At 45.3% G+C, this 22,778-nt stretch overlaps 1 protein-coding gene across 1 annotated transcript in view; it reads right to left on the reverse strand.

The window, feature by feature from the left end:
- USP11 (ubiquitin specific peptidase 11) overlaps positions 1-22,778 on the reverse strand; it is a 280,476-nt gene that overhangs the window by 146,528 nt on the left and 111,170 nt on the right. The window contains exons 7-9 of the mRNA XM_086940434.1: positions 22,103-22,202; positions 17,696-17,869; positions 7,713-7,871 (exon numbers count right to left, since the gene is read on the reverse strand). Of these exons, the coding sequence (XP_086796560.1) occupies positions 7,713-7,871; positions 17,696-17,869; positions 22,103-22,202 (433 nt within the window). The remainder of the gene's footprint in view (positions 1-7,712; positions 7,872-17,695; positions 17,870-22,102; positions 22,203-22,778) is intronic.

Genomic DNA, 22,778 nt, shown 5'->3' on the forward strand with positions numbered 1-22,778 from the left:
CAATAAAACGTTCCTCCCCTGACAAAAAGTGGAGTTCATCAACTTTACTATGGGAAGTGATAGCCACATGGAAACCACATTAACTAAGAGAAATTGCAGGACAAAAGGACTCAAATGGTTTTCTCATGAGCCTTGTGAAGGCAATATTAAAGATCCCAAGACGAGAATGGTGGTTGTCTGGGGGTGTGGGATTACTCCACCACCTTTCATTTATGCTTTAACAAGAATTTGAAAGATAGTCTAATGTTGTCTGTTTTGTATGTAAGCAGCAATCACTGCTAAGAGTACTCGAAAAGAGTGGTAGGTAAGTCCTCATATGTGGTGGTGTAAGAGTCTGAAAATAATATTTGGTACCATTACCTCGAAGGGCTGGATGTACAAGTCTTTATGGAAGTGTACAGCTTTTCACATAGGTGAAAAACATACAATTATGGCAGGCTTTTCCTTCTAGCTTCCTTTTTTTAATACCATGCATTCTTGTAGAAGCTGTAGGTGTCCAAACTCTAAAACCCAAGGTTCCTAATCCCACCATGTATTGTCTTAATATTGCGGTGTAGCAGCTTGCCTTGATGTTGCACGAGCAAATCTGGATGCACTGGTAATTTGTTAGAGTGAATTAACATCTCTAGGAAAAGAGAAGAAGCAGGCTACTTAACTGTAACAATGGTTTTGCAGCCTGAAGCTCTAATAGAGCAAAAGAGAAAACCACATTTGTCCCACCATATTAGCTGCGAATTAGTCACTGGTACCCGTCACATATTTCAGACTAACCTATGGAATAAATGGGAGCAGATTAAAAGCTTATGCAGATAAAACCCGACCAGATCATCCAGAATGGCATTATCTAAAGGCTGCAGGAGAATATAGCTGGATGGCAAGTGTAGCAGAAAGGTCTATTATTGGCGTGACCCAAAGTTGGAAGTAACAATTTAGTACATGGGAGCTGATCTGACACACTTGAGGGTACTAGTAGCTCCCGCTAAGGAGATCTGAAAAAACGCTGTCAACCTCAAGAGGTGCTGTGCCAGCAAAGACACCTGCTGGTGTATTGCCCAACACCCAGCTACTTCAGCAATTTTTGACAGCTGTAATAATTAAATGTCCTCCTGTGTCTTTCTCTAATACATGGAGATCATGTCTGTTCGGATGAGAAACCTGGCAAATTTGGGTCTAAAAAGCTGAGAGGGGCAACTGCAGTGCCATGAGTTTCAACACACATAGGCTGTTGTGGGTAACACAGGCCCTAGATTGTGATGTTGCCCGTAAGATATCACCAAATCCGGAGGGAGAGGTCTATATTGATGGTCACATCTGGTCTTCGATCTACAACCTCAGTAACAAATTATTATTTTTCCACCATTATAGCTCCTACTGAACACAAGCCTCCTCCTACACTACACCCTCCCACTTGCTCGTAGCCTTTGAGCACTGCCTAGGAAGTCACTCTTGTAGAAAGCATGTATGTAACTTTGCATTTGGAATTAGAGCAATACAAGATGCTATCATTCCAAACAGTTTTGTAATCATCCTCAGTAAGAAGACCTGACATCTGGTAAAGGGGAAGAAGCCTTTGTAATGACATCGCTATCGCTGGACAGAGATAAACTCTTCCTGTGGCTGAATTGAGGATAGTGGCTCCTGGAGTTTGTAGATGACACAAGTGTGATTTCTTTGTGTTCATAGAGAAAAAGAAGAATTTGTTGGGGTGTTTAGGAAGCTGGCTCTGTATATGATATCACTAGGTGGTAATACCATGCACAGAGTCCAGGGGCTCCCCAAAAGTGTACAGGGCTCAATGCAAACCCCAAAGTGCTTTATGAGCGGTGGAGTGTGCGAGTAACCTTAGGCTTAACACAGAGGAGTGAACAACATTTATTGCACACACATGATCAATAATGGACACATAACTAAAGGAGATCCAGACCAATTTTTATAAAATTATGCTCCAATTGTACTTTAAGACGCAGGTCTTCATAATAAGGTAAGTATGTTTTTAATTAAAAATACTTTTCACTTTTAAAAAGGAACATTTGGAAACTTTTTCACACTGTCCATTGTTATCATATTGATAAAACAATATTGCGGTAAACGGGTAAGTATCGAAATTACAATATCAGTTTTCGGAGCTAAAAGCCAGCAAGGGCCAGGTGTCAGTTAAGTATCAAAACTGCACTACCAGCAGCACATGGGCAGCCGGGTGCGGAGGTCAAAATCGGAGTTGGACCAAATGCTTTCCAATGGAAACGGGGGGTGCCGGAGCCAAACTGCTTGCAAGTAAGTAAATCGTTTGCAGGGGCCAAGGTTTGGGGGTTAGCACCAGCACAAGGCGGTGGGGGGAAAAAGCAGCACCAAACATATGCCCCCAGCGGCATAGGGGCGGGCAGGTGCAGGGTGTAAATTAGACGTTGGGCGTCCGATGATTTTCAATCAGGATTTTCCTGCCGGCAAAGACGCAGTAGGCATGGCACCAGAGTTTGCCAGAGGAAGACCAACGACTGCAGAAGTATGTTGGGATGTAAGGAGTTGTAGAGGGGCTGTCAGTTCAGTTCGCCAAGGTCCAGGGGCTTCGAGTGCAGGGGTGCCTTTGGACATCGAAGTCTTCTTAACAGAGCTGTTCGCGGAGAGCCTCTGGATTCACACTGCAGGCGCAGTCGTGGTGGGCAGGAGAGGTCAGCCAACGCTGGACAGAAGGTCATGATTGATGGGCAGACTTCATTGCATAGGAGAGCCACTCAGGCTCTGGCCGTGGGCGTCAGGTGCGGAGTGGGCTGGGGACAGGGAACCACCTTGATCCGGAGTCTTCTGGACATGTCTGCTGTCCTCAGGACACTGGAGTCTTTATTGAAAGCAACAGTCCTCCCAGGGGCTTTGGAGGTCAGTGTTGCAAGATCGATTGAAGCTGGAGACAGGCAGATAGAGCCAAGTCAGTTGTAGTCACCTGGCTACTACTGTAGCCAGGTGACTCAGATCTGAGTTTTAGGTCTGAGGGAGCGATCTAAATACTAAATTTAGGAGGCATTGTAGGGAAGTAGCAGTTAGGGTCAATGGGCAGCTAACCTGGGTGACTACAACCTCTATTATGCCACCATCCTGTGGGAGGGGGCATAGACCTAGCCCTGATTAGAGGGATCACCTCATCTACAAGATGGAGGGGAGTAAAAGATGTGCTTCACTTCACCTCACCTCCCCCAACTTAGGGGTGGAGTTGGCAGAGGTGGGCACACCTGCTATTTTTCTAAGTTTTCCCACAGATGCTTCCGCCCAAAGTGGGGGTGTAAACCAGGGGCTTCTATCTGCTGCTAGCAGGAAAGACTGGGGGTCACATTACAAAGGCAGCAGGTCTTTGAAGCCTACCTCTTCGAGCACTGGGCCATCCTAGGAGAGGAGCTTGGATACCTCTGACCAGGATGTACATTTTTTTTTTGGTCCCAGAGAGCAGAGGTTTTCCACCCAGGGTCCAGAAACTTGTCTGTGTATGGCCAGCTGCCTAAAGCCAGTCAGTGACCGCCCCAGGGTTGTTAGGTTTTCAGGGGGCACCTCTGAGGTGCCCTCTGAGCACATGGTTTAACAAATCTCACACTGGCTTCAGTGTGGATTTATTACCAGGAGTTAGTGGTTTGGTACCATGATGGCTGCAGTGAAGCTATCATGGTACTGGGGAACTCGAGTAGTCGAATTTCCTACCCACGTACTCCTTATGGCTTCCCTGGCACTTACAATATTTAAGAATTGACTTAAGTATTGAAGGGGCGTTAATACTCATGCAGATAGGCCTTCACCTGTAGTATAGTGTGCCCTGCATTAAGGGCTGTAAGGCCTGCTAGAGGGGTGACTTACGTATACCTTCAGGATATGCTGGCTGGCAAAGTACCCAGGCAGGGTGCCCTGTTGACTTTTTTGTTTTTCAACTCACAGGGGCATGCAAGCTGCAAGGTCAGTGGCATGGTCCCAGTGAGGGCCTCAAAGGGGACCCTCTTCAGCTTCCAGGCCCTGGGTACCTAGGGTAACACATACAAGGGACTTACAGGGGTCAGAAGTACCAATGTACCAATTGTGGATATGTTTTAGGGAAAGAGCTCTGGTACTGGGAACCTAGATAGCAGGGTCCCAGTAGTCCACAGTCAAAGTTGCATCAAAAGCCAGGCAAGAGAGGGAGTTACTGCAAAAGAACGCCATTTTATCACAACGAGGCTCACCTCTCCTGTTTGATAAATCAGGAAACAGGCATGCAGATGTATGATGTCTAGCTACTGCTGGTCAGAGTGGCAAGGATCAGGTTTGCAGGATATAGTCAAGACACCATGAGTAAGGGCATCATTAAATGGTTGGGTCAGACCTGGTTAGAGAACTTCTGATGGAGGTTTTATTTTCTCTCACTGAAGAGCTCCCTTTCAGGGGAAGTGTGTAGCAAACTTGCATTTTGTAAATTATATTATACTGCATTATCAGTACAGCAAGAGGAAAATAATCCATTACCTTTCCCTTCTTCATCAGTGTCCTAGTGGTTGCTACATTTCTCGTTTAGTGTTACAGTCACACCCAAAAAGAATGGAAACTCGAATGATAGAGGCAAAGTATGTGTAAGGCTACATGATGACTAGTTGGACGTTCGTTATCTCATAGATGGACATTGGCCGAGCTCGGGATGAAGTCGCTTCGGGGTCTGAAATAGGTATCATCATCAGGTCTTCCATCAGCACCGGTGAAGTCAGCATTAGTGCAACGGAAACCAGCATGGATTTTAGGGGTAGTGTGGGATTCTAGATCACATATAGTATGAGCCCAGTAAAGCATTCCAAGGGGACAGACTACCCGGAAGCAGGCCCCCCTGGAAGTAGTCCAAATGGTGGCCCGATAATTCAGCAGTGCCAAAAGGCAAGGCAGGAAAGGCAGAATGCACCAAAGAGATGCAGCATGGTCTCCTCAACGGCCGCTATCAGCAGTGGTGTTGCAATGGCCCAGGGAATTCAAGGACCTTATGGTGAAGCTGTCGAAGGGATTCAGAAACCAGAGTCTTCAATGGAGTACGATGTTAATCTAGCTACCTTTGCATATCCTCTCTAGCTAGAAGGGCAAAATGGGGGAAGATCCATATTTTCTGTTCGGACTTCAACTACCTCAAAGACTTCGAGTGGGAAGTGAATCATTTGCAGAAATGGCCAGGCACATAACTTTGCGTGGTAACAAGATCGGAGCATCAACAGTGAGGACTAGTTGCTTTTCTTCAGCATAGTAGAGCTTTGTTTTTTCATCTCTTAAAGTTTACAGGTGCGTAATGGCACACGTCGCATGACATGAGAACTCTAACCAGACCACCAGAACCAAAGACACATATTGTGCGCGTCCTTAAATTACATCGGCTTCCTACAGTCCCAGCAGGGTTTGAAGCCTGTAGTTTACAGAGGATACACGATTCCTTAGCACAATGTCTAATAGCTTTGGATTTGCCCTAAGAATGACAAAAATTGGGAGCAGATCTCCGGGAACCGCAACGGGAGGCACAGAAAGAAAGGAACCAACGTCACTGCACAGGGTTGGTGCTTATGCAGCTCTGCTCAGTCCCTTCCCGGGAGGTATGAATCCAAAGGGGAGTCACACCACTACCTGCTGGCATGCGGGAGAACTGCTTTTGAAATTCTACGTATCTAGTTTGGCTCGTGGGATACTCAAGATGAGGAATCTATGATTAGAATTATCTATCAGAAAAGTCTTGTTTCTGTTGCATATACATAGAATCACATTTGCTGAGTCAAAGAGGTGAACTTCTAGACATGGTCAGCAGATATGAATATTGATGTTTGACTTCTGCAATTGCCAATAAACCATTTACAGCATCCTAGACGGTCTGTCTCATTTTCTGCACCTGGATGCGCACTGCAGAAATTGGAGTCAAAATTCAATTACTAGTTGCAGCTGTACGATTGTTTTGTTTCTAAATGATCTACTCATGTGGCGCCATACCTGCACCTCTGGGCTGTACAGCAAAAGTATCTGCAGTTTTGTGTTACTGTGCTGTCAATGGCATGAAAGGAGGCGGCAGATGGGCATTTTATGTGATCTGTTTCTCTCCCGAGAAGGATTGGGTCCAACTTGTCATGACTCTAGGTAGGTAGCAATAGACTGCTGGGGCATAATACAACTCTGTTCAGTACCACACCATGACTTCATATCAACTGCTGACACCCTTACTGGGACTCTTTTTCAGGAAGTCTGATTCTTGGCTGAAACGGGATGGTGTAGGTGGAGAGACCTCTACTACTGTAACATGAGAAGCAGTCATTTGGATATAAATGCCACCAGTCGACTGATGGGTAATTTTAGGATACAAAAAATGCACCTTGTGTTTTTTTTTTTTGCTTTTGTATACGTTTTAATTAACCTGTACAATAAATATTATCATATCACTAGTGGACTACTTCCTTGTGCATGGAACAGAAACACTTCTTTGGTAACATAGCAATAAGAGATGATCCAGCTTTTGTTTGCCAGGCAGTCCATTTCTTAAAAAATACCAGGCCAACACTTTTTTCTGGTGGTAGTAAAGCACCACTAAATCAGAATGTAATAAGGCGGCCTGTTAACTTAAAAAAAATAAACAACCAAAAGTATGATCAGTGCTACGTCTATTAAAAGAAGATAAGAAGATAGCACAGAAATTTCACATACACATTTAACATTTACTCTCACTGCTGTCTTGGGACAACTATCTCTACAGTCTCCCCCAAATATATTTATCAGCAGGGACATGATCTCTACAATCTATCTACACTTTTAACCTAAAAACGGTTACCTTCATAATTTAATTACAGACATGTTAACTGATTTTTGTAAATCTGCTATAGCCAAGTAAGACATGTCTGTTGGGTAGGGTGGTACAATTAAATGAGAATATTGGGCAATGAGGCACTGCAAAGTAGAATGCAGTCCTCTATAGTGCTCATCGATAAAAAGTTCAGCAGTACAAACTAAATCTGCAATCAGCCACAGTGTACACACAGATTGTACGTATCATCTGATCCACCTTGTAAATGACCATTCTTTGGTTCTCCTGCTCAAGCTGTCAAGAGTTCCCACCATGAGCAGAACCTTTGCCACTTAATACCCCTAACATATTTTATTCTACAGCAGCACCCTTTCCCACAACTTTTGTATCATGTTCCCTATTCAAGTCCAGCTGTTCTGATCTAATTTTTCACTCCTTACTTCCACCTGTCAGTTTCCACTCCATTCTAGGCTCTTCAGACATCCATGTTCATTCCCTGCTGGTCTCTTGCGACATCAGTGTCTATCATATTTCTGTACCGGGACATTAGAACTGAGCTCGGCATCCCTTGTGACATCAATATTTCATATCGCAGTAAAACTCATGTCCATACTGCATTAAAAATAGTGACTGTTACGCCAAAGTAAGCAAAGCATAGATTTTATTTAAATACACTATTGGATGTAGCTTGTATGCTGTATAACCCAGGGTGCATGCTCTGAATGTTAAAATAAAAGGTTGACATAATGACAGAGAGAATTAGCAATTGTCAGAACCAAATACTATCAACACAATTCCTGATTTAGTCAAAGACTGAAACTGTTCAAGAATAACAGCTTTAACACAATTGCTAAGTCAGAATACAGTTTTACAGTGGGTGTAGCCTTGAATCACAAATGGGAAAAATTCAGATGCCCATGACAAACTTTTGATTTTCAGAGGCACTCACTTGGTCCGGCCTGCCCTCAGCATCCCTCAGCTCAATATACTCCTTTTGCTTGACACGGTTCAGATCTTCATGGAGGCCATCAAGAAGGAAGGACAATAGCTCTTGGGAATCGTGCTGTTGATAGCCCAAGAACTGCGAGGCAAAGTGTCCAACCTTGGTCTGCGAAAAAAGTACAAATTGTGCATAAGAGATGTTACACATCTAGGGTGAATGTGATAGTCCTTTTATAGGTCATATGTGACTTGTGAGACTTGCAACTGTACGTCCAAAAATGAACTAACTTGCATAAATCAGACATTACACCAATAAATGATGGTGCAGAACAGGAGCCCATCAACAGTTGTACTCTAAACAAGAGCCAGGTCAGATTTTTAAAAAATCCACAAAATAAAGGTACATACAATAAAACTAAAAAGTTATCAGATATGGATAGGGTGATCCTGAAAATCAGGCTAGCTAGTGTCCCTTGACTCCCAATACTGAGCACCCTGCCTGTACACAATTGAGCACAAAGTTGCTGCAGCCACTAAAGAACACCAAACAAGTTATCTATGGGTAATCCAGTCAGCTCTTTGTATTGCGATGTTATACCAAGTGTAGCCTTTTGCATCAGGTTAAGCTGTAAAGATTCACATAACTTATTGATGTCAAAGAAATCAGCATTCGCTTTTTATAGGATTTTTAAAGATATCAAAACATTGAACCAAACTTCAAGACAAGATCTTTAAAATTCAATTTTTCTCATTTCCTGGGCCTCCTATAGGGCGACTCTTTATGAAGGCCAGCTATTCCATGCATGTTTATCCTAGGACTCCTCCCTTCAGTCGCACACAACTTATTTACTTCGACACACCTCATTGAAGCATAGGAGTATTTTCCTTAGATCAATCCCCTAAAGCCATACCAAATGTCACAATAAATGACTCCAGGTGTGGAACTGCAGACTTTGATCATACGCCTTTCAGAATCTCTCTAAATCAATCAATCATACCATTTGTAGAGCGCACTACTCACCTGTGAGGGTCTCAAGGCGCAGGGGGGGGGGCTGCTACTGCTTGAACAGCCAGGTCTTGAGAAGTCTCCTGAAGGTCAGCAAGTTCTGGGTCTGTCGTAGGCGGAGGGGGAGGGTGTTCCAAGACTTGGCGGCGAGGTTGGAGAAGAATCTGCCGCCACCGGTCGCTCATCAGATGCTCGGAACGAGGGTGAGGTCAGCGGAGCGAAGCTGGCGGTTCGGTGTGTAGAAGGCGAGTCGTTCCTTGAGGTACGCTGGTTCGGCGTTGTGGAGTGCTTTGTGATCGTGGGTGAGGAGCTTGAAGGTGATCCTCTTGTTGACGGGGAGCCAGTGCAGGCCTTTCAGGTGGACTGTGATGTGGCTGTGGATTGTTGAGGATGATACGTGGAGAGGCGTTCTGTATGCGTTGTAGTAGTTTCTGGAGTTTGGCTGAGGTTCCCGCATAGCGGGCGTTGCTGTAGTCCAGCCGGCTGCCGACGAGGCCCTGGGTGACCATCCTTCTTGTTTCGGTGGGGATCCATCTGTAGATCTTGCCGAGCATGCAGAGGGTGTTGAAGCAGGAGGAGGACAAGGCGTCGACTTGCTGAGTCATAGACAGCTTTGAGTCTAGATCACACCCAGGATGTGTGCGTGGTCGGTGGGGGTGGGGGCAGCTTCCATTGCGGCCGGACACCATAAGTCGTCCCAGGCGGAGGGGGTGGATCCGATGATGAGGACCTCCGTCTTGTCCAAGTTCAGTTTCAGGCGGCTGCTCATCATCCATTTGGCGGTGGCCTTCATACCTTCGTGGAGGTTGGTATTGGCGGTGGTGGGGGTCTTGGTGACAGAGAGGATGAGGTGGGTGTCGCCGGCATATGAGATGATGTTGAGGTCGTGTGATCGGACGATCTTGGAGAGCGGTGCCATGTAGACGTTGAAGAGTGTCGGACTGAGGGACGATCCTTGTGGTACGCCGCAGATGATCTTGGTGTCTTTAGATCGGAATGAAGGGAAGAGGACATTCTGCGTTCTGCCGGTCAGGAAGGAGGAGGAGGTCCTGTCCAGGGCTTTGTTGCGTTGTGGAGGCATGTGCGTAGGGTGTGGTGGCAGACGGTGTTAAAGGCGGCCGAAAGGTCCAGGAGGATGAGGGCCGCGGTTTCTCCGTTGTCTGTTAGGGCTCCGATGTCGTCAATGGCGGCGTGGAGGGCCGTTTCGGTGCTGAGGAATCCGGATTGGGACGGGTCCAGGATGTTGTTCTCTCCGAGGAAGGAGGTCAGTTGCCTGTTGACAATCTTCTCGCTCACTTTAGCCGGGAGATGGGCCGGAAGTTCTTGAGGTCCTTGGGGTCCACCTTGGGTTTCTTGAGTAGGGCGTTTACCTCGGCATGCTTCCAGCTCTCCGGGAAGGTGGCAGTCTCGAAAGAGTTGTTGATGATCTTGCTGAGATGGGTGCCATGGTGGAGCTTGCTTTATTGAAGATGTGGTGCGGGCAGGGGTCTGATGGTGAGCCGGAGTGGATGGTGTTCATGATTTTTATGGTGTCTTCGTCGTTAATTTGGGTCGGTATATGTGGGGGGAAACGAGTCTGAGGAGTCGGTATCTGTCGGGGGCCTGGTTGTTGAAGCGGTCGGGGATGTCTGCGATCTTGCGGTGGAAGAAGGCGGCTAGGGAGTCGCAGAGGTCTTGCGATGGCAGGATGTCGGAGTTGGCGCTGAGGTTGGAGAATTCCATCGCAATGTTGAAGAGCTATTTGCTGTTGTGTGCATTGTTGTTAATGCGTTCTTTGAAGGCGGTCCTTTTGGTGGTTCGGATGAGTTTGCGGTTGGTGCTCTTGTAGGCTGTGTTGCTGTCCGGTGTCTGTGCGTGGTGCCACTTCTTCTCGAGCCTGCAGCAGGCTTGCTTGGATGCCTGGAGGTTGGCGGTGAACCAGGTGGCCTTTCTGTCAATGCGTCTGTTAGAGGGTTTCTTGATTGGTGCAAGAGTGTTGGCGCAGTCGTCGATCCATTGCCTGAGGTTGCGGGCAACCGTGTCAGTGGTGTCAGTAGGTGGGTTTCGGCGCGAGGGTGTTGCTCAGCTGGTCTTCGGTGACTTTGCTCGGTGGGCTTCTCGAAGGTGAAGTGGATGCAGCGGTGGTCAGCTCAGTGGTGTGGCTGAAGGGGAGGTGGTTGCTGGTGGAGAAGATGGGGTCGAGCGTGTGTCCGGCGGAGTTGGTGGGAGTCGTGACGTGCTGTTTGCGAGGTTGGTGAGCAGGGTGGTGGAGTTGCTGTTGTTGGTGTTCGAGGTGGAAGTTCAGGTCACGGGGGGGATGTAGTCTGTGGACGCAAGGGCGTGCGCGTGCTGATGAAGTTGGCTATGGAGTCACTGAATTGTGGCTGGGGGGGGGGGGGGGGGGAGGGGGCAGGTGCTGAGGGTGTCATGGGTGCTGGTCGAGATTCTGAGGGTGTTTCTGTGGACGATGGCGATTCCTCCTCCTGCTCAGTTGGTGCTGTCCCGGCGGGTGATCTTGTAGCCATCAGGAATGACTATGGCGATGTCAGGTGCCGAAGAGGGGTTAATCCAGGTCTCGGTCAGTAAGGAGACATCCAGGAAGGAAGAGTTGAGTAGGTCCCAGAGTTCGATGGCGTACTTGCGGGCAGAGCGGGTGTATGCACCGGAGGTTGTTGCGGTCTACCCCGGTGGGCGTGGTGGGGGATTGGAGGCTGGTGTAGCTGCAGTTCTGGCAGGAGAAGGGTCCTTGTGTGCTCCTGGGGGTGGCCTGGAAGCAGGTGTATGATTGGCCGGTGTTGAGTGCGTAGAGGGTGCAGGCGTCATAGCGTTCACGGGGGCCAGGGGGTCTGGCACTGGGCGCGGTCCTGGTGCAAACGGGCTTACCTTAGGCACCCCTGCGGCGCGCCAGCGGCACAGCAACGCCATAAGAAGGGGAGTTGGAAGGGAGAAGCAGCTGGGAGGTGGGAGAGATTGGGTAAGCGAGGGGGGCGGGGCCGTAAGGGCACAGCAGCGGGGTAGGAGAGGGGCTGAAGGGGAGAAACGGACAGAGAACGAATACAGGGGCAGTAGAAAATAGACTACAGTGCAATTACAATACAATTACCAAAAAAACACAATTACAGCTAAGAAATCCAATACAGAAATAAGAAATACAACATATACAATACAATTACAACTAGGAAATCCAATACAGAAATAAGAAATACAACAAAAAGGGACAGTGCGAGCAGACGGATACTTACAGCTCACCACTGGGCAGCGCATTGTCTTTGTTCCTTTTTGGTATGGCAGTGGTGCTTCCCAGTACCTTTCAATGTAACTTCTTTATTTGGTCACTGTGAGGTCATCAGTTATAACCCCTCAGGTTTGCTGACTACTTAATTCTACAGTAAGCACTGAGCTTTAAAAAAACACAAGAGATCTAACTTTCTGTAAGCCAGCCATAGGTGCTCAAATGCAGGATTTAAAAGTTAAGAAAAGCCTGCCACCTTTTGAATGATCACGTTAACAACCTCATTCTTGCTTTTCCTAAGCATCAAGCCATTAATGGTACAAGTGGCGTGCACTTCCAACTATGGGAAATACTAGCATGTGATTTAGATTGCACCAGGCTATCTCCTCGTCCTCTCACCCAGAAAAAGCCCAAACGACTTTCTGGTTGAAGAATTTTTTTTCTTTAAAAAAGACATCATTCGTCTGATTGACATGTCTGCTTGCAACCATGAAATGGAAATTGCATGTATACCACTGAAACAATAGCGTACAACCCAAAAAATGTTTTAAAAAAATGTAAATCCGGTTTCTTTAACAGAAGAGGATACTTCTAGCAAGGAATGTTTTAGCTTCTTTCAGCACCCATGCGGACACTCCCCAATTAATTAAACTCCCCGAAAATCATTTTAGGCTAGGTATGGCTGTATTTTGACCTGCCCAACCAGTTTTGAAATGGCATGCACAGTGGATGAGACTATGTTAAGCTTCTTGTAATGTTTCTGCTGCATTTACACTTCATAACAGTTTAGGCCGGTGAGTGCTGCAAGCAACAACTGCATGTTAAAATTTGTTTTGTACATGCTTATTATGCTTCTATTACCGCCTACACCTGCACCAAACAGGCAGAGCTTCCGGAGCACTGCAACACCCTTTTTTATCTTCCCAAACCCCTCTTTTTCCCTTGGTCTGTGATCTTTAAACTAACTACATAGTCTTTCATGACAGATAGTCCAGGTTTTCTGCCCTTCCTCTCACTCTGCTACTCCATTTCTCCTATTGAAATTATCTCTGGGGAGTCCAGTGAATGAAAAATAGGTTAACGGGGACACGAGTGGTGTCTTCACTATATGGGCAAGTAAGGGTCAGGTAGAGACTTGAGGCAGATTTTTCTTTTACACCTTTCCTAATCTAAAACAATCCCTATTCTTCAATTCTTCTAGCCTACTAATTAATTTCTTCCACAGAATTACCCTTCTACAATCACTATTAGTCCAGAAGTGTCAGATACTTATTATGCTGTTGTCACCAGCTGGCTTAAGGATTGATTCCATGGAGCACTTACCCTGGTGGCCTGTTACCACGGCTTGACTATGGATTGTATAGTGTTGCTCATATGGGGAACTCACCATGGTTCCCAAGAATCAATGCATGTTGCTAGTGACTGGATCCTAAAAAGCGAAGTCTGAAATTTGACAACACTACCATTTGTTAAGGACGGTGATGATTTTTTTCCGTACCAACTGGGCAAGAACATACCTTCCACATGTGTTTGTTTGGTTTGCATAAATTCTAGGCTTGTGGGCCTGCACGTCCAATCGAGATATTTAGGCACCTCTGCCACTCCTTGGTAAACACTCTGGGTGTGTTTCTCCTGTAAAGGCATATTACGAGGGCTCCCTGACCCAGTACTTAAAAGTAGGTCACTCATGTTTTATCCCAGTGTAGACTATACAGTGTTTATTCTTGCTGCCTGAAACCAGTGCACTCCTGTGGTTCGTTCTGCTATCACTAATGAATTTCTCCTGTTAATGCCTTCAGTTTACTCCTTGTCCATTTAAGGTGGACATAAACCCTGAGAGTTAAAAGGTATGGTTAGCTTAGAAAACCATAACTGAAACCCACCATGCCAACTGTAACTCACACCCCAGATGGAGTGATCACGATTTCACAATATTTATACTATTAAATAACATATCTTAACACCACAACATTATGTTTCATATCCAAAGAACAACATACTGCACCCCTAGTGATATCATCAATACTGTCCATATTAAACTAATAAGTTAGATCAACTTTGATGTCAATTACAATGTCCTCTGTGAAATCATGGGCATTGCATTTGGGGGAATGAGATATGGTTTGATAGGTGGGGGAAGAGTCATTGCTCAGACAACTATAAAGGATCAATGTAAGGGGTTTTTTCACTCTGTTTTTAAGCGATAACCTGTTGTTTTTATGTGAGTTACGGTATTGGGAGCATAACTTATTATGAACTTTTTTTCTGTAAATAGAAAAAAGGATAATTAGATAAAGGCAAATTAACCTGATTGTCATCCTAAGTTCTCCCCCATTGGGCACTTCACTTAAATAACATTTAAATTTGCAAACTCATTTGCGGCATACTAGAAGAAGTCTGATGTTGCCAAAATCGGAGTGCTCCCCTCAACTTCCCAGACCATAAGATGTTCTACAGGGCCTATTCCCGGACTTATGATTTAAAAATAAAACAAGAATCACATTTGGTAGGTCTGAGGACTTTTCCTGGATTTCATGGGAAATTAGACTTAACTGGGTAACAAATGTTAGTGTAATGTCATTTGTCGCCGGTGTCCTGCTCCGCCCCACTACTGCACTTAAAATAAATGAACACAAACTCTCTCACCACTGGAGTCTCCAAATGCAGTGTGGCTGAACAGTCAAAATTTACTCCAGGTGGTGGGTTGGAGTTAGAAACTTATATCATGTAAAATCGTAGATCAAAGATGGCAAATGGAGTCTAGTTGCAGCACTTCCTGACAGTGCACACAAGACGCCCACACCATCCCGCTCAATGCAGTACCACGTGGAGGCTTTGTTGTCTGCAAGAACAATGACGGGAATGATTTTGATGGAAGGAAGGTAGGTCTTGAGGGCTAGTCAGATGGTGCTCAACTCCAGCAGATTGATTTGGTGTTGCTTCTCCACTGGAGACCATGGCCTCTGATCTCTGACTTGCTTATTTGCTGCCGCCCCACCCAGTTCAGAGATGACACCTCCATCACCACAGTCAGCTCTGGATCGGGTAAGAAAAACATCCAATCACAAGTCATGATACACTGTCACCACCGCAGGCCCTAGGCTGCTTTGTCCAATATGAAGATCCTGTCCTAGAGGCATGCCCCAATACTGAAGGTGGATGTTACACTGCAGATCCTGCATGTCCCAATGAGCATAAGGCACCAGCAGTATGCAGGAGGTCAAGAGAAGCTTCAGAACCACCCAGCTACAACATAGAAATGAGCTTGAACATCAGGAGCATATTTGGAATTTCACAGAACCGCTGTAAAGTCAGAAAGGAATTGAAATCCATCATATGCAAAACCAATCCTATAAAGGTAATCCACTGCACTTGCCAGAGAAGGGAATTCATCTTGCTGATAACGAAATCCAGGGAGGAAAGCAGGTTGTCAAAGGCTGACAGCAGTGAGCCCATATTCTGCAGTTGGTCATCAAAGAACAGGAATATGTTGACCCCTTACTTGTGAAGATGGGCGGTGATCACGGTCTTCACCTTTGTAAATGAGCCAGGGGTGGTATGGGATAGGGAGTGGTCTAGGGGGTGCAGGGGTTCAAGGTGACGACACATCGAAGCACAACAAACATCATCCTCCAATCTTCCTGGTCCACGTTAGACTGACCCAAGGAGAGATCTCAATCTTCAATTGGTCTTTCAAAAGAAAGGCACTTAGGAACCACAGATCCATAATTGGCCTGATCCTGCTATCTTTTTCAGTGATCAAAAACCACCATTAGTAGCAACACTTCCCCCTCTCCACCTCGGTGACTCTCTCTATTGCTCCTCTAGCCAACACCGAACAAGCTAGAATAGCGGCACGATCTGCCAAACATCTGAACAGAAACAGGAGTATATAGAAAAGTGTGGGCCTAACCAGGCTGAACAACCAATAAAAACCCACTGATCTGTGGTAACTGGGTAGACAAAATATTCTGCCCTGTACCAGCCAAACATGCCAAATGGAGGGGGAACATCTGAGCAGCTTGCTGGCACTTGCATCAGAGGAGGAGAAAGACAATGACCTGCCCCCACTACATCCTCTTCAGTCACAAAAAGGCTGTGAGAGTGTTGGGGTGCAACGGTTTGGTGTGCAATCTCTGGCGGTAAGCAGGACCCTGGAAGTAACTCAAGGGCCTCTGCTAATGTTGATTAAACTGGCACTCCAGAGATAGCAAATTATCTAAGGAGTGGGCTGTAGAACAGCTATCGTGGAACAGTGCCAACACTCAGTCAGCCTTGTTCCTAAAGAGCTTTGAGTTATCAAACAGCATCTCAATTAGAGACGCCTGCACATCTCCAAGAAAAGCATCTAGCACACATCTAAACAGGACACTAAATCACCAAACTCTAGTAAATGAATCCCAGCAAAAGGGGAACAGGTAGACTCTAGAGGTATAAGTGGGAGCTTGCATGATGAAATAGATGCCAACCCTGAAAAATGGTGACCCGCACCTTGTGCCCCATTAAGTGTGGAGTCCAACTGACTCCAGCTCTAACCAGTTTATAATCTAAACATACTCAACATGCAACAGGAACAGCCTTGATAAAAGTCCAAGACATTACAAAGATCAAGGACACCATGTTAAGGTGAGTTAAGACACTAAGTCAATAGGTATTTAAACTTTAGGCATTTCCACGGAGAAATAGGATTGTGCTCTGGACTAAAAAATAAAACTGCCACCAATATAAGTCTTGCAAAGCCTGAGAGCAAAGAACTGTAGGCACATTGTTCAATTTGGGTCCACCCTCTGACATCAGAGCCCAGTTCTGAGGTCTCGGGCCTGTTAAACATAAAGGACCGGTAGTGAGATCACATGATTTCAAGACTTCTGGGGAATAAAATCAAAGAGCTGTTCAGAGAGCAGCACAGCTTCTCAAAGCCATGTAGAGAGCTATCATCCCAAAGGGGTATGCATGACTGTTGATTTAAAGGGGAAAAACAAAACCGTCCAGAAAAAGGAAAGAAAAAGTGGAGTAGCTTTACCAAAACATACAAGGGAAGTGTGTCCCAACACTTCCCAGCAATTTATCTTGGAAACTGTGCTACAACTGACAAGGAGAACAACACCTACACTCTTCTCTTCCTGAACTGGAAAGGAGGGGATAAGAAGCAACAGAGAATGGATTAATTTGAAGAAATGTGTTTGTGGAAGCAGGGTTGGAGGGAAGTGATTTGCTCACTTTGTCTGTACAATTTGGGTAGAGTAATTATCCACCATCTATTAAAAAGCTGGTACTGGAGCAGCTTACATTAGCACTTGAACACAGCTGAGAAAGCATCTCCATATTTCATGCGCTGGTGTGAAGGTGACGGAATATAAGGGCTCATCAGATGTGTAAACTAGGTGTTCAGCAAGGAACATCCGGTTTATAGTAACACCCACAAATCTGTTATGTGGGACATCAATAGGAAAATTAAGCTGAATCCAACATTAAGCCCCATCAAGTTAAAAAGGCAGGGTGCGATGTGTATAAATCTGTTATCAAAAAGCAACATCTGAGTGGCTGCATTCGGCTTCAACTAAATGCTTTTTCCCCCCAATAGAACTGGCACATCTAAACAGAAGAAACGGTTCTAAAGTGAGTGCAATAACTTTCAATGTGTCAGCTCTAAGTTGTTGTAAACCGGTTATCCAATAAACATTGTTTCTAAATTTAGGAAACGCTCTGCTGGCATGAGGAAGAAGGTGTAAGACTTCTGGTAGTGTTCACCCTTCCCAGACCATTATTTTACCTTAAATATGCGGGGTACTACGGAGTAGTGATGACCCGACCACATCTGCTTTATGATGTCCGCATATGCTTCTGCAATCTCCCCCTTCATGCCCAACGGGTTACTGAAGTTCAGCTCTTTTAGATACAAGTTGTTTATGAAATATTCTGTCAGTGGCGGAACGTTACTGAGACACTGAGGAAAAGGGAAAATAAAAGGTAAACAAGTCAGTCAAAGAGGGATGAAACACTAAAAACGGTAGCAGGCAAATAAATCTAATCATTGTAGAGAATGAAACTGCTAAGCGCACAGAACATGAAAAACTACCGAATCATTCACGATACAAACATCTAAAAATCATTTTGGAAAATGAAACTTAATTGTTTTGCCTCTTGAAATAAGAGGCAAACATACTCAATCACTAGAGATGAATTGATTTAATCTCTGAAATGGGGAACCTTAATTGCTGTAGGAGACAAGATATGGAAGGAAACTAAGACTGGAATTAACAAGCAAGGGGTAATTTTTTAGACATTGCAGGAAAAGTGAAGAAAGAAGCTACAACCTGCAACATAAGTTTTGCAGCTCAACAGGATCTAGATTGTCGAGCTTTGCATTACACTGGTATGTAGTGCTGGCTCTAAAATTGTCCTATTTAATGAACTTTAAAACAAAAATAGCTTAGTGGGTGTTAATTCTATCAAGACTGACATACATCAGAGAATAATACAATGACTAAGGCTCTGAACTTACTCAAGATTATTTTTCACCAGCAATCGCACTGACATCAGCAGAGCATTTTTTGGAAGGACTTTCCTAGAGGTTTTATTAGTGGCTACTGGCCACCATCCTCCGTGAAACTTGCCATTTAACACTTATTCTGAGGCTACAGTACTGGTACACGCAAATTCAATGGAGAGGTTACTTATTTTAGGCTCTGAATTCTCACAGGTCAACGAGAATGAGCTATATACAGGGTCTAAGACATTCTAATACAGTTTGATACAGTACACAAACACCCAATACCAGTCAGAGCATCAGTTTGGAAAAAATAAATAGGAAACTAAAACAGAGCTAAGACCGAAGATATAGAACAGCAAATAATTTTATAGCCATCTCAGTGCTAGGTGCTATATTTCTATTTTCATGTTTGGGTCAACTGTGGGATATTCTGGCGTAACTGCATCATAATCATTAGCAACAAATTGTTTTACACCTACACAGATAGAAGCCAGCTATATGCATCTAAGAACAGGTTTGAAGCTTGAAGATCTTCTACATTCACCTGCTGTTTATTATTCACCCATCTAGTAGTTTCCCAGCTACATAATGGCTTCTCTGAAACCTATGGTGTCAAACACCTCGGATTAATAAACCTACACTGATTCCAGTAATGGTTTTATTAATACATAAACCCAGAGGGTACCATAGAGGCACCCCCTGAAAACCTACTTTTTATTTATTTTAAAAGTTTTATATAGAGCTGGCTAGACCAAGAGGTATCAGAGCGCTTTACATGATTAGGATAGTACAAGACAAACATGGTATAAAAGCATATAAATGGTAAGGAAACAACAATGTTAAAATATACAAAGTAAAAACAACATACCGACCTCTAGTATATTACCTGATGGGTCCTGTCCAGCCGGTCACCTCAGATTAGTTTCTGACCCCTCCTCACCCACCAAGGAGGTGAGAGCCTCGCTCTCAGAGACCAGAAACAATACCTGCTCTGGTAGGAGGTGTTTTCACCTCCTCCAAACAGGATGGCTGGTAGATTAGCATGTCAAGGTATAGAGCTTCAAAGAGACCACCGCCTTGGATAGGCGACCCAGGCTTCCCCCAGACAGGGGAAATGCCACCCCCTACCCAGGGCCCATTTGGGAACCAGACAGGTGGGAAAAGTAGCTAGTCAGCGGGCGTGTTAACCCTCAGGTTAGTACAACTCCTAAGGTGAACTACCTGAAGTGAACACAACTAGGGAAATTCCACCAGCTTGGTTTTTGATGGAATTAGGTTCTCTGGGTCAGGGTTATGCCCACTTCCCACAGGAAGTGGTCATATAGAAGGTGTAGTCACCCTAAAGGTAGGCAGCACATTGACTACTACATTGCACTCCCTGTAACAGCCCTAAATACAGTATTTAGGTAGCACCCCTGATGCCAGGACCGGAGATTGGACGGACACAAAGAAGAAGTGGATAAAGATTGCTGACATGAGAACAGAAAAGCAACAACTGGCTTGGAGTCAACCCCACCGGCTTGGCTGCTGCACCCAACCCTCGTGGAGAAACCAACACTTCCTGCTGCTGTGCAGAATCCAAGAAACCCAGGAAACTCCCTTGGAGTAGAGGAGCTATTTCCTTGCATCCGCAGGCACCAAAGACGCAAAGCCTAGTACATCAACCTCCTGCCTACCAGGGGTTTCCGACGCTGCAGCTGCCCAGGAAGAGGTAACCATGCTCTCATAGGTCCTCCCTCCAAGTGTAGGGATGCTAGGACCATCCGGAGCGGCAGAGTACCAATTCCCAGGGTACCAGACCCCTTGCAACAGCCAAGGCTTGTTGTGTCCAGACCGGACAGCAACACCGAGGAAGACCGGCCTGTACGTCGAGGGACTTCAGGGACAGAGAGACACACATCAAGAGTGGCCTAGCTGTCCTGTTTGCCCCTTTACCTCAGAAACAAAACCAAGTGAGAGCCTACGACCGCCGCCACTCAACAGCTCAAAGTACCTTTGCACCCGTGTTCCAAAGCCTGATCCCGAGGGAGGTGAGGGGGCTAAAGAGATCCTGAGACCCTCAAAGGCTGAGCCCACCCTTAGGTTTACCTAGACTGGACCACCAGTCGCAGACTGCAGCGTCTTTGTGCAGGCCCCCTAAACTGCAAGTGTCTCCCGCCGCACAGACCCGAGGCCTAAAGAAACCATTGTACCCCAGCCCTAAAGCCAGAGAAGAAGTGGACCTACAGTGTCCCAACGTGCCTGAGCAGCTCAAGGACTGAGCCCCCCTGTGGGTTCACCCAGACTGGCCCCCAGGCCAAGCTTGCAACCTGTTCGACCAAACCGTTCCGCATAGAAATGAACAGGGCACCTGACCCCGAAACAAACATCTGCACCCGGCTGCCACAGTGCCGCCGAGGTGACCTGTTGGCGTGGTCTTTGACCTTGCTCCATACTCATCTTAAGACCAGGAAAAGGGTCCCGTAAGTCGTTGACAAGTGTCCAAATGCAATACATGTTTTCCTCCATAGGATAACATTACAGCACCAGAAATTGCACTAGGTGTCAACTTATGAAACCTGTAAAAATTCATAACTGAAAAATACTTAGCTGATTCAGATGATCTTGGTGTCTAAAATCATATTACAAATGTGTAATTTGTATCACTAGGTGTCGTATTTCTTTATTGAGTGGGTGTCTCACCCACTGCCTTTGTGTGCACAATAAATGCTCCAGCACTACACTCTGATAGGCCTAATTGTTCACCCACACTACCACAAAAGAGAATTTGGTTCATCAGTTGTGCCTCTGTAAATCACCTAGGGTTTGCCTGACATTTTACACAGTGTACCTCCTTTTGGTCCACTATATAAAGAGCCAGCTTCCTACAAGTGTTACCAAGTCACATTAGAGAAATTAAAAAAAACAAAGCCTTTCAAATTAGAAAATGATATATTGCAGAGTTACAAAAGAATACGGGAAATATATGACTAAAAGTAAATAAGTATAGTGACCTACCAATTCAAGGGGAAAACTTTGCTAAAACCTCTTGGATGAACAAGAAAACTTCAACTAAGTGGGGGAAGGGGGGGGGGATGTTACTGCTTCACCAAAGAACATTATCTTTTCATCAATTAAGGAATACCGTTCAGAGGGTGGAAAAAAAAAAGCATTTTGGGGCTAAAGACCTTTAATTAATCTCCGAAAAAGGATCTCCAACATTACAGGGAAAGGTTCTGAAAGACTGAGATCCAGCAATACACGTTTGAAATACATACACTATCAACCGTTTGTCTTACTTCTGAATCTGACAACACCCAAGACTTTGATGAGACTGTCCTATTGCACACTACCCAAAAGGTGGAGCTGCTAATCGATTATATCCTACGATAACATATGTTTTCAGGTAACATATGGAAACATAATCTCTCCTGAGAGGCTTTAAGGAATGGCACAGTGACGAGTAGAACTGAAATCTGATAAGTTATCTAACCACTCTAATATTTTTGGTACAGCATCATCCTTTGAAACAAAAAGTGTGATTTTATTAAAATATAGTAAAATAATCTGCATCTTTCCAGCACAGCTAAACACACTACAACACAGTTCTTGGTTAGTTCACTAGCAGCTATTACCACCTGTAATTTATGCATATTTTTATAGTATTTGGTTCCTCTACTTCTGCAACAGACAACTCAGGCTACTGACCTGCAAGGCAGAATTCATGAAACAGGTGTTGCCCAAGTTGGTCAGACCGCAGACGCCAGGCTGCCCTTGATAGACCTCATCATCGTCCACCGAATTCTTGCTGAGGCAGAGGAGAGAACAAAACAACAACTTGTCATTTGTAGCAAGGTGGAAAATGCTAAGAGCTGCCTATTCAGAAACATCAGTTTTGCTGCTTTACTCCATATTTAGAGAGCAGCAGTGCCTAAACGACACGAAGGAGAAAGCTCTTACTAAGGTATCTGGAAAAACTAAAGGGAATGTATTTTGAGGACAGTGCAAAATATTATGCTAAATGTTCCTGAGGGCAAGGTCTTTGCGAGTTGTAGACATAATGAAGGGTAGTGTTCCTTTTGAAAGGATTCAGGTTGACTTTGTTGGCCCCCTGGACCCTCCTACAGCATCAGGGAACAGATTCATACTTGTGGTGGTGGACCATGCCAACAGGTACCCTGAAGCTATTCCACTTAGGAGGGTCACTTCTTCTGCAGTTGCCAGAGCCAACTTAAGTAATTTTTCAAGTGTGGGTTGCGAGGGGGGCCTAGGTCACATATTCACTTCTGCCTGGATATCTGGATATGCTGATTATTAGCCATCCTGCTTAGAAAATGTGACAACACTTTTGGCTGGTGCCTCAAGAGGTCAGCAAACTGTGGTG

The sequence above is a fragment of the Lissotriton vulgaris genome, chromosome 10 (assembly GCF_964263255.1).
Source record: "Lissotriton vulgaris chromosome 10, aLisVul1.2, whole genome shotgun sequence".
In the NCBI taxonomy this organism is placed as follows: Eukaryota; Metazoa; Chordata; class Amphibia; order Caudata; family Salamandridae; genus Lissotriton; species Lissotriton vulgaris.